Consider the following 12500-nt stretch of genomic DNA (forward strand, 5'->3'; position numbering starts at 1 on the left):
GAGGGAGTGGGGCGTTTGGCAGAGCCATCCGCTTTCTCTATCATTTAATCACAGAAGCCGCTCTGATGCTGAAGGATTAATGGCGCTGATTGCCCAGGACACTTATATAATGGCTCTTCAACTTCATCTCAAGCATACTCGCAGTGTTTGCCGAAGTGTAGTCTAGTGCATAAGGGAGGCCGTGTTTGGGATTTGAAGGTTGCAAGTTCGAGTCCCATTACTGCTACGAAAATTGTAAATGAGAGCACAGGTCAACTCAAACAGGCTTGAGGTCTGCTGAAGTGTGGCCTAGGGCAGTGGTTCCCAACATATGGGTCGGGACCCACCCTATGGGTCCCCAAAGATCCAAAAAGGGTCGCGAAGCCTTCTTGATTTTAAGGGGGTTCATTCTTAATACCAAATAAAACTCATGTTGAATTAATGACAAAGCATTTATTTAACTATATGCATAGAGGCAACAAAATATAAGTGCTACATTAAACATTTATTCTATATTTGAATTGAGGAATAAAATAACTAAAATGAGTTTTCTCAGGAAACCGAGGTTATCATGTGACTCCCTCTCGTGCAGGCGCTCGCGCAGTTGGGTCAACAAAGCTTACAATGGTAAAATCATGGGTCCCTGAAGAAAAAGGTTGGGAACCACTGGCCTAGGGAGTTGGTGTTTGGATTTTTAAGGCTGTTGGTTCGAATTGCATGCCACTGTAGAAATAGAAGGTAAAGATGTTGGTGAGAGAACATTAGTCAAGCATACTTGCAGTGTTTGTTTGGCCTCATATTTCTGAAGGCTGTCGGTATGAATCCCACTGGTAGAAAGTATTATGTGAGTGAGAGAAAAAGGTTAACCTAAGCAAGCCCAAAGCCCATAGGCTACTAGTAGCTGGAGTGTGAAGAAGGGAGTAAGTTGGCGATTGTCTTCTGCAATGTTAAACATAGCTGAAGTGTCCTTGAGCAAGGTTTCTAGCTCCAGGGGCTGCACAGCACCTAAATTATTGTAAATCACACGGAATAAGAACGTCCGCTCAGTAATCGTATATGTGTGTAGTGTAATGTAGTGTTTAATATGTTCATGTTTGTATGGCCTTGAAACAAATTGTTCTCAGGCAAAACTAGTCTGCGGGGATGTTTAAATCGCACCTTCCGCAAAGGGCACGACACACATACATATGCTTCTAACTTATATTAAGTCATTTATCAGATGTTTACAGCCTGCCTGATTTACAGTGCAGGAGGAGCAGTATATCACGGCCATCAGTGTAACTACTCGAACTCTCCATGGAAAAACGGGGGGGAAAAAGTTTGCATTATCTCGTACTGTGAGAAGAAACATAAGTTCCGCAGCTGCTTGAATTCCACGCCGTCCATGGCTGCGTCTATAAAAAGAAGAATCTTCTCCACACAGGACTGTATGCTTTTATTGTTTCTCACAAACCTGTTGGCTGTCATCGCGAGTGCGAGATGATTTGGGAGACTAGGGAGGACCCTCAGGCCTAGAGAGGAATCATTCTTTTGCTTGAACCCTGGAGGTTCTTCACACCCAATACTTGAGGGGGCCGTCAACCCACCAATGACAGCTGGGAGGCTTCAGCTGAATCAAAAGCTACAGGCCTATGATTAGGAAAGGCCACACAAATCAGGAAAATGTAGACCAAATTTGTGTTTTCAGCTTTCTTAGAGGCAGAGGTTTGTAACACATACTTTTCAGGCCAGAAAATCAAGGAATTTCTGATTAACGAAGAGATGACATAGATGAGACCTTTTTCGCCAGGCAATGACAGGGGGCTCTTTGAAAGCTATTAATCTCGCATTTTAATAGTATTGTTAAATCTGTCATCGGGCATGGGGTCCAAGATTCCTAGCAGAGTCTGTGACACTGAGGTTTGGAGAGGAATCATTCTTACATTTCAGCTCTCCATGAGGTTCTTCACACCTAATACTTGAGGGACCCATGAAAACAGCACAGGCAGCTGGGAGGTCTACATTCCTGCTGGTTCCCTACAGCCGACTGAGAAGCACGATGGCTGTCTTGCAGGGACACTTCCTTAAGCATCTCGCGGAAACTTACAGGGCCACAGCCAATCAACGTCACAGCCACGCCACAAGGCCAGCCAATGAAATCACCCCACTTCCCCAAACAAACAGAAGAATCCACACAACCACACACATCACATCACACTACGCTACTGATACACCATAGCATGAATGGCTAACGGCCCATGGGGATGCTGGTTCAGCTGGACCCCAGCCTGGGTTTTTTTCCCATACCTTCCCCATATCACTCCCCCACTCATTTTCTATCCCACGCTTCACTTTCATATCAAAATAAGGGCAAAAACACAACAACAGCAAACAGTAAAAAAAACAAAACACATCACAGCCAAGGGGTCATACCAATCCTGCGTCTGAGGAAACTCACGCTTATCTTCCGAGAGCTTCAGACCAGATGCGTCCCAGACACACACGTTGTTAAGATTCACAACACGACTCTAGAAAGAGAATCTCTCCGAGCGCTACGCTACGCTATACCCCTTTGTCTCACCACAAACCAGCTGTGGAACTGATCTCAAACAAATGCTGATTGTAATAGTTTTTTTCCAGACAATGTTTCTCATATCTCGACGGTGAATGAGCAGCTCAGTTGGGTTCCACTCCATTTGAAACAATGAATCAAAACCACATTTTACAAAAAAAAGAGAAGCCTAACAGGTCATTTATGTTCGTCCGAGCAGCAGGGTTTCTCCATCTTCATGGGTTGAAAAGAACGGCTTGTAAAAATGGATGTGAGTCAGATGAAAGTGACTGAGCTGGAGGCTAGTACAATAGAATAGAAGCAGAGAGTCTGGACTTTGTGTGTGTGTGTGTGTGTGTGTGTGTGTGTGTGTGTGTGTGTGTGTGTGTGTGTGTGTGTGTGTGTGTGTGTGTGTGTGAGAGAGAGAGAGAGAGAGAGAGAGAGAGAGAGAGAGAGAAAGAGAGAAAGAGAGAGAGAGAGAGAGAGAGAGAGAGAGAGAGAGAAAGAGAGAAAGAGAGAAAGAGAGGGAGAGAGTGGAAGAGAGAGAGAGAGACTGTGTTTTGTAGGCCTATTTATATTTTGTGTGTGAATAAGGCTGAAGAATCGTACGGTATATCTCCCTGAAAAAATAGCAAGGAACAGGTCCAAGGCCTTGTACTACAGCACACATTTCTCACCCACCCGTTAAAGAGCTCCACGCCCCCTTTGGCCTCCAGCAGGCCCCGCCTCTGCCCCATGGCCACCTCGCAGGCGTTCATGTTGGAGTACAGCTGGATGGGCGTGTTGTAGACGGAGGAGTGGGGCGCCGAGGGTCCTGATGACGACGACGACGACGGCGCGGCTCCACTAGTGCTCCTGGCCGGGGACGAGGAGGCAGAGGACGAGGCCGAGGAAGAGGAGGACGGGGCGGGGAAGGCACGCAGGGAGGACTGGGTGGTGTTGGAGGTGGTGGGGGTGAAGGCGGAGGAGGCGGAGGGGATGGAGGCCACCCGCGGAGGGGTGGATCTGCCAGACAGGGGCGCGGTCACTCCGCCGCCGCCGAAGGGCCGGGCCGTCTTGTTGATGGCGGGGTTGCCAGATAGGGCGGGGCTGCCGCGACCGCTGCCGCCACCGGTGGAGGAGAAGGGGACGGGGGAGGCGGAGGTGTGTGTGATGGGCACGGGCTTTATGATCTCCTGGGGCTCGGCCTGGGTGGGGGTTAGACACGCACATGCAAAAAACACACGCACATCCACACACACACACACACACACACACACACACACACACACACACACACACACACACACACACGCACACGCACATGCAGCATGCTCAAAAAACACACACACAGCAAACAACACGGCACACACATGCAATGAATATGGCTCCCACAGTGCAACCAACTGCATTATGGGAGAATACAAATGCACCATTCTAGATCACCTTTAGAGCAGCACCACACAGTAAAAAAGTAGTGTGAATTCAACACTTTGAGAGTCAATTTTAACATCTCCTATAGCCTATAGCAGTAGTTTTCAACCTATGGGCCGGGGCCCACTGGTGGGCCCTGAAGGTATTCCAAGTGGGCCTTGAAATCATTTTCCAAAAATAATAATCATATTTTGGTGTGTGTTGCTGTTGATTTATTTGAGTTTTATTCTTAATTGGGTCAAAGGTGGGCCCCGAACATTTTTTCACAATTTCGAGTGGGCCTCAAGATGAAAAAGGTTGGAAACCCCCGGCCTATAGTATTTGGTCCAAGAGTACTCTCTGAGTGTTGAATGAACACTGAGCTCCAACAGATGGAGTTGCAGTGTCAGCAAGGTACTGCCATGGCTACTGTTCAGTGGGGGTGCTGTGGTGAGCTGAGCAGGGCTGAGATCACACATCTGGAGAAGTGTGTCTGTGATTGCACACAGATGTGAATACGTTTTAACTGAGGGCTTTCTGTTATATCAGTTTGTGACGGAGAATTAACATATAAACTGTGCAACAACGAGTGGCTATGGCTATGTATATTTATTGTCTGATGTTGCTTATTCATGAACGTGGAAAAAGTCTTTGAACCGGTAGGTGTGTGTGTGTGCGTGTGCGTGTGCGTGTGCGTGTGCGTGTGCGTGGTGCATGTGTGCGTGTGTGTATGTGTGTATGTGCGTGTGTGCGTGCATGTGCATACGCACACATGTGTGTATTGATACATGTGTGTGTATATAAGGTTGTCACATACCTTGGGGGCTGCATCTGCTTTTGTGCCCCTGCAAGACAAGAAAAAACATAGCAAAGCCATGAATATTGCATGTAGTACACAGACCTATGCAGCGCTTAAGTTTATATGGGACATCAATACCACCTCCCAAAAAGGACAGGCAAAAAAGCAGCATCCATGTCAAAGAATGTCTCTGTGCTTATAGTATTCAATAAACACTTTGTGGTTAGTGGATATACTCCACAGAACCCAAAAAGCAAAAAAAAAACATAAACAAAAAAGAGCCCAAAAAAAACATCACAAACAAAACAAAAAGAAACAAGAAAGAGGCATGGGGTTGGTAAAACAAGAAAACAGGCCAAAGCTCTTTTAGATCACGGCACATCAATCTATTTCCCAAAGCATGCTGTGTGGTTCCTGAACTCTATTTTCAAAGGCCTACTTAACATACATTTGTGACTTTTTCCAGCATGTCATGACTCAAGAGCCAAAAAGGCATCTGAAACGCATTGGAGTGTAAGAGTGCACACCTAAGGGATGGCACAGACAATGATCAAGAGGTGGCTAACGGGAGGCATGAAAAACACATGAACCATTAAAACAGATTGAGTAGAAGATGGACAATGGAGAGAGGGATAGGGAAAGATGATGAAAAATGAGAGAGAGAGAGAGAGAGAGAGAGAGAGAGAGAGAGAGAGAGAGAGAGAGAGAGAGAGAGAGAGAGAGAGAGAGAGAGGACCAAGATGGAGAGAGGGAGAAGTAGGAAATGAAAAAGATAAAGTTGAAAAAAGAATGAGGTACAGAGAGAGAGAGAGAGAGAGAGAGAGAGAGAGAGAGAGAAAGTCAAAGACAGAGAAAGACAGAGAGAGACTGAGAGAAACAGAGACACACAAAAAAGAGAAATTAAGAAGGCATGGCAAAGATCACGTGACCCAGTCCAAATACCACACATATAAAAACAACAACAACAAATGTCCTAACGACCCTGACGGCATTTTTCCTGTTTTCTTTCCGACATCCTCTCCTCTCCTCTCCTCTCCTCCCTTCTCCCATCCCATCCCATTCCGTCTCCTCCTCTCACGGGAGAGAGGGTTTCTCCGAGACGGAATATCGCTCCTCTGTCTTTAAGAAAGTATTTGTGGTTCATAAGGATTGGGATCCAGCGTTTCTGGTGCAATCCTCGGATGAACATGTCAGCGAGGGTTAGGCCTGATCCACAGGCATGAGGCAGCTTGCGCTCTGGATTTCTGAGGCAGATCCATTTCCAGGGTAGAGAAAAAAGCGTCACTCCCATATGAACGCCACTGGGAAGGCTAGTAGGATGATCCCTCAATACTAGGGATGACTGAGGTTTGCTATTGTGGGATGCATTACTCATCGCCGGTAATTCATCGGACTCCTGAGGACAAGATGAGCATCATCTGATGGGTGTTGACTGCATTCACAGAGACAAACAGATATATTTTCAGTCAGCTTTCACTTCTGTATTTGCCTTCCCCTTCAGAGCAGTGCAATATTGAACAGGGCGTTTTCGATAACAGAATTAGACAAATAAGGCCAAGTATGGCTTCCCATTAGGTGAGAGTAAGTACTTTTCTTTGAGGAGGCATTGGCTCTCGTTCAAACTACAGAGAGGGCAGATGAGAACAAAGTATATTTCTGTATGTATGATTTTGTAAGTGGAATTACATGTCTTCAATATCTTCACAATCAATTCATTGAAAGTTTGTACGTTAGTCCATAGCTAAATTAAAACATGAAATAACTACTGCTTAAGAAAGAAAGAAAGAAAGAAAGAAAGAAAGAAAGAAAGAAAGAAAGAAAGAAAGAAAGAAAGAAAGAAAGAAAGAAAGAAAGAAAGAAGGAAAGAAAGAAAGAACGAACGAAAGAGAGAAAGAACAAACGGAAGAACGAAAGAAAGAACGAAAGAAAGAAAGCAGCACTATCAGTGGCACTAACCTACTCTGACAGTTTCCCACCAAAACATCTTTTGGTCATGCCACAAATGTTCCAATCTGCTCTTTCCAGAAACAAAAAGAATTGACATTGGACCCCTGATGTTTATTTTTGATACATATGCAAGGCATAAGAAACGGAAATGCCCAGACATTCTCTGGTTGGCATTTGCAGCCTGGCATATGCCAACAACTGCTCAGTCAGCGGAGAAACATTGTCAGCCTTTTCTCATTAATCTCTATTAAATAAAACCAAACACACAGCCAAAAAAAGGTTTCACAAACAAGGTCTGCTCTCCGTGCTTTTGTGGGACAATGTGGCCTTCTTCTCTCCACTCCGACGAGAAACCAGCGTGACTCAGCGCGGGTCATTCCGGAACACGGGACAACTCACTTCCCTCCCGTCTATTTGTCTGTTCTGTGTCTTCTATAAAAGGATGCCGACATGAAGCCTATGGAGACGAGGGATGTGTGTGGGACACGGCAATTTTGAGTTTGTTGTGCGTTCCCTCACAGACCATCCAAACAGCACTCCCTGCCATGGGAGAGGGAATAAGGGGAAGGGCGAAAATGAGGAGAGTAGGGAAAGAAAATTGGAACCGACTATTGGAACGGGAAAGAAAACAAAAAAGCACAAAACCGTGGGTTTGATTGGAAGACAAGAAAATTGGCCAAATAACTGGTGTGGGAAGAAAAATGACTGATGAATGTGATACTGGGTAGAGAGTGCAAATTGGTGATGTAGGGACATAGTAAACAACAAAGATCGATGAGGTGGACAGAGAGAAAGAACGAGAGAAAAGAAACGGAGAGGGTGAGACACCGCTGAGATACTCACAGTGTGATGTGATTCGGAGGTAAACATAACAGTGAACCGCTGTGGTGATTGGTGCCGAGTTTCAGATTTAATTCAGCACACAGAGAGTAGGACTTACACTACTGAGTGTTGAATTAGGCTCTAAAGGTTGAACCAACGCTGTGAATTTTATCCTATCTGGGGAAGGAATGAGAGGCGCCGCTGAGTGAAACGATGTGCTAACTCAGATCGGTCGTGCCAAGGTCGCTCGCTTCGGTTTATCAGTGGTGAAACGAAAATGAATCCCAGAGAATGTGGCAGAGGGAAAAGGGAACTGCTCCAGCATGCTGTGTGTGGATCACTCCCGAGTTACCAGCCAGCCAGAGCTTACAGGCCAGAACCCCACTCGGAGGCGTCTCCAAGAACATCTCCTGCATCCCATACACCAGTACAGCACAGCACAGCACAGCACAGCACAGTCGACATGTACCAGGGCCACTGACAGCTTTAGGCGGCCCCAGGATAAAAGTAATCTGACCCCCCTCACCCAATATATGCAATGTAATGAAGATACAATCCTGGGCCACTTCTTTCCCTGGGCCCAGGACAAGGGACCCCCTTTTCCCCCCTCCTGTCGGCTTCCCTGAGGTCTACTACAGTGCAGATACTTGAGGGTGGTCCCAAAACACATCTGGCCTGTTCCACACCCTGCTGCACACAAACATAAAACATTCAGCAGAGGAGAGGAAGGTGTTTTCGACTTCGACTCCGGCTGGATCTTCTCCTTTTAAAACAAGTGGGTTTTTTTCAAGTGCGTTCTGGATAGCAACTGCAGCCCGCCTGGGTGAGAGAAACCCAGTCTGGCTTAAAATAAGAGGGGCTAGAGTTTCAAACAGACCCATAAACATGTGCCTTAAATGAATAAAGGCAACGAGAGAAGATCTGAGAAATGGAAAGCAGCCACTTGCAAACATTTGACACAGAGCAAAGGGCGCATTAAGAGAAAGGCAACATGAGGAGAAACAGTGAGGTCTGACCCCGCACCTGTTCCAAATCCAAACCCCCTTACACAGTTACTATAGACAGTCAAATCTGCTGTGTTTCACCCTGTCAGCTGTGCCCTGGCTGGATTTGAGGAGAAGTCACTTGGGTGTAAAGAGCCAAATTTAACACCCAAAGGTTTGGTATGGATATAAGTGTTAAAAAATGAATACTGGAAAATCTACTGTGTACAGTACACAGTGTGCATATACATGGATTAACTTGGGCGTTACTTCTAAACGAGGCTCACCTCATCAGTTTTCTTTCCAAAGTCTTAAGTAGGTAGCCTGTCTTGTGTTCTACATAAGTCCTTGTATAGTGGCTATCTAATCTGGACAGTACCATAACTCATTTACACCTCAAAAAATGTGACAGAATTGTCAACGCTGTTAAAGGCAAATACGCATACGGTAGATCTTGCAGTCGTATAGGTCTTAATGGGCAAACCAATTCAACATCTGTGTTTGTACTTCTGACAACTGAAAAAATAAAGATACAAGGCAAAATCTAGAAGATCATCCTTATGAAGTAAAGTCCTCTTCCCTGCTGTGGTATATTTGTAATTGCAGTGGCATGATGGGTCAACAGCGGTACCGGGCACCTGGGGACTACAGACTGATAGAGAGGAATAAAGATTTCTTTCATGTACCAGGCAGCCAGCCAGCCAGACGGGCAGGCGGGCACCATCACACACACACACGCACACACACACACACACACACACACACACACACACACACACACACACACACACACACACACACACACACACACACACACACACACACACACACACACACACACACGCACACACACACAAATGCAAGGCCAGGAACAAACACAGCGCACCACATCTCCTGGGCTTTCCCTCCCCTCCTCTCACCTCCCCTCTCGTCCCCTAACCCTGCTCCTAGTCAACCGTAATCTAATAAACAAAACGCTGAGAAGACAGAGCCACGAGGAGAGAGAGAGAGAGAGAGAGAGAGGAGAGGAGAGGAGAGCGGACAACATTTCATTTCATTTCCAATGTTTATGATTGTCAAATTCTCCTGTGTCAACCGAAGCCATACGGTGGTGATTTAGTGGCGTGCTGTTGTGCTCCGTTGGCCAGAGCTCATCAACAAAGGCATTTGCTCCATTATTTGCATAACTTTGTTGATGGGGCCGCGAGATCCCTCAAGCGTGATGAGCTTAGGAACGAGGTAATGAATCACTTGCCAGAGTTCAAAATAGCATTCAGAACCTTACATCGCAGTCATAAAAACAACAGTGGCCTATTCTGTAGCACCAGAGAAGCATGGGACTTCTGTTCCTCGTTATTTCTTTGTTCTTGCGGTATGTCCGTCACGTCACATGATCTGTTCCAACAACTGACAATGAAGAGGATATGAAGTCATGCTTAGGATGTCAGTAAATAACAACTTATGACTAACAAAAAAGGAATTCTGTGTTGTGATTTCAGAAGCAGGACAGCTAGACTTTAAGGAAAGTCTAAAAAACAATTTAAAAGACTGATTGAAAGAGAATGGCACAATGGAACCTATTGCGCAAACCTTCAAAGCATTTGCTTATATATTTCCATTTTGTCAATGGAAAATTAATGAAGCCTTTTTTGTACCCACAGTGACAATACTGACACATTGTCATTGTCAAAATTTTAAAGCAAGTACTTCATGATGCTGTGTACTTCTGCTAATACGCCCCTCAACCATGCTGACAAAAACACAGTCACTTCCTTGGTGGACATAAAAAGTCATGGAAAAGTTCCTATCCTTGACCTGATCAATGATGCCTCATGAACCTCCACTCTTCCCTGACTGTACAATAACAGCAGTGTCTGTGAATGTAATCAGGCTGTGCTCTATGTTTATGCTGATCAGTTTGGCATGGGCCTAGCTAAGGGCTGTCCGTTATCTTACAGGGTCATAAAACAAACAGAGCAAATCTCTTGTGCCCTCCCAGTCCCATGTTAACCACTATGTCACGCCGTGCCTGCTACTCTCCTTATCTCACTCACATCTCAGTCCATGGTCTACTGATCTTATCTTGCTTTATGTTGTTTCTTTCAATAAAATGTCATCATTTTTTTATATGTAAAGTTTTATTGCGTCAGAGACCGTTCCTAATTTTGAAATGCTTATGTAACCGCAAACTTCATTTCTTTATTTTTACAAGCTTACTCATGTCTGGTTTCTCATTATTCCACTGTGTATTTTTTTTGTCTGTTCTTTTTTGCTCATTGAGTCCATGAGAAATAGATTGTAAAAACAAAACTGACCGGGCTTACTCCATCTCAGCTGGATGCATTCTAACCGACAAACAGAAGAGTGTGGCTTAGTTTAGGGAGCAATGGTGTGTAAAGAGGGGGATCATTTTCATTAATGGACTTCAAATGGGCCGATTCGATGCGGGAGGATCCTTTAATGGTTAACAAATGGGGCTTCAAATGAAGGGGGTTCTCCTTTCAAGACTTCATTCGAAGCTCAGTTAGCGAGAACAGAAGAGCGCCCTACAGTTACAGCAGCAGCAGCAGTATAAGAAGCATAAACACCATCATCATCATCATCATCATCATCATCCCCCAGAGACCTAGCCAAGAGCAACAGTCTGGCACATGCCATGCGTCTGAGTGATGAAGAGCCTTCCTGAGCGGCGGGTTAGATCATTCATCAGACGCCCAGAGAGGCCCAGGCAGTCTGTGTCCTCCCACCTAGGGTACCACGGTACCACACACACGCACGCACGCACGCACGCACGCACGCACACACGCACGCACGCACACACGCACGCACACACACACACACACACGAACACACAGGTGCACACAAGGGGGCACACACACACACACACACACACACACACACACACACACACACACACACACACTTCACCTCTGGCAGGCCATTCATGCCCCCAGGGCTCCAGCTGAGGTGAAGGCTGGTCTGGGGAGGAAGCGGAGCAGAGCAGGGCCGAGCACAGTGGACCGAAGTGAAGAGAGGTTATAAAGGTGGTGATACACGCGGCAACTTGTTTAGCAATATGTCAGGCTAACGATACTTACTGATACTTACAGTCAAAACTAGGGATGCAAACGATTAATCGATTAAAAACATTAATCGCAATTAATTGACAATTCAACTGACAAGAGACCCAGGTGAAATGGGCATGTGAAGAGTGTGTGTGAAGAGGGGTGTGAATAGTGGGAATATTTAAATCACATTTGGATTAAAGAATTGAAATAGAATTAATTTAAATGTGGTATTTTATCTCAATTTTTAATTAGAATTTTTAGATTTAGTCGGGTTTTTTTTCGAGAAACATGGAGATTTCGGGGGGAAAACGTAAGTCGATCGATAAGGTTATCAACTAATGATTAATGAATTAATCGATAACTTGCATCCCTAGTCAAAAACATTGTTTTCATTACTGTAACAGAACTTGGATTAGCAGCAAGGATTTTTCAACCATTCTGTCAGAATGAAAATGACAAGCCAGTCATGTTGTTGCCTGGCAACAATGCTCAAAAAGTTGCTATGTGTATCATTACCTTTATTTATTTATTTATTTATTTATTAGTGTTTGATGGGGATGACCACTGTGCACAAACATTGGGGAAAGGCTGCACTGTCAACTTTTATGAGATACACAGACAGATTTCTGCGTTCTGCCTTGCCCAGTGTAATAATGATGATGATGATGATGATGATGATGATGAAAAACAGTCTGATGAGGATGGTGGTGGGCCACTGGTGAGTGCTTGAGCTGTGAATCACCACCAACCAGCTAGACGCTGCTTCACGAACCCAGACAAGTAAAGCAGGAGCGTTCAAAATCAGATGGTTGTAATTGCTTAGGGCTAATGAGACCTCTGTGCTGGGCTCACAGGTGCCGCGCTGGAAAGCGGTGAGCTCAGGGCAGCTGGTGGGTTTGCCGCCCCCAAAACTGTGGGATTCTGGGTAAGGCAAAGACTGTACATTTTATGAACAGTCTTTGCGCGGTTCAACAGATTTT

The 12500-nt window shown here is 45.4% G+C and overlaps 1 protein-coding gene across 2 annotated transcripts in view; it reads right to left on the reverse strand.

The window, feature by feature from the left end:
- Window positions 1-12500, reverse strand: part of pdlim5b (PDZ and LIM domain 5b) — a 136886-nt gene that overhangs the window by 47099 nt on the left and 77287 nt on the right. Inside the window, exons 4-5 of one of the 2 annotated variants that reach the window (XM_063211693.1) lie at window positions 4719-4746; window positions 3191-3696 (exon numbers count right to left, since the gene is read on the reverse strand). In XM_063211693.1, coding sequence (XP_063067763.1) covers window positions 3191-3696; window positions 4719-4746 — 534 coding nt within the window. The remainder of the gene's footprint in view (window positions 1-3190; window positions 3697-4718; window positions 4747-12500) is intronic. The other variant, XM_063211694.1, reaches the window with a different exon arrangement.

This window comes from Engraulis encrasicolus, chromosome 12, assembly GCF_034702125.1.
Source record: "Engraulis encrasicolus isolate BLACKSEA-1 chromosome 12, IST_EnEncr_1.0, whole genome shotgun sequence".
Taxonomy (NCBI): domain Eukaryota; kingdom Metazoa; phylum Chordata; class Actinopteri; order Clupeiformes; family Engraulidae; genus Engraulis; species Engraulis encrasicolus.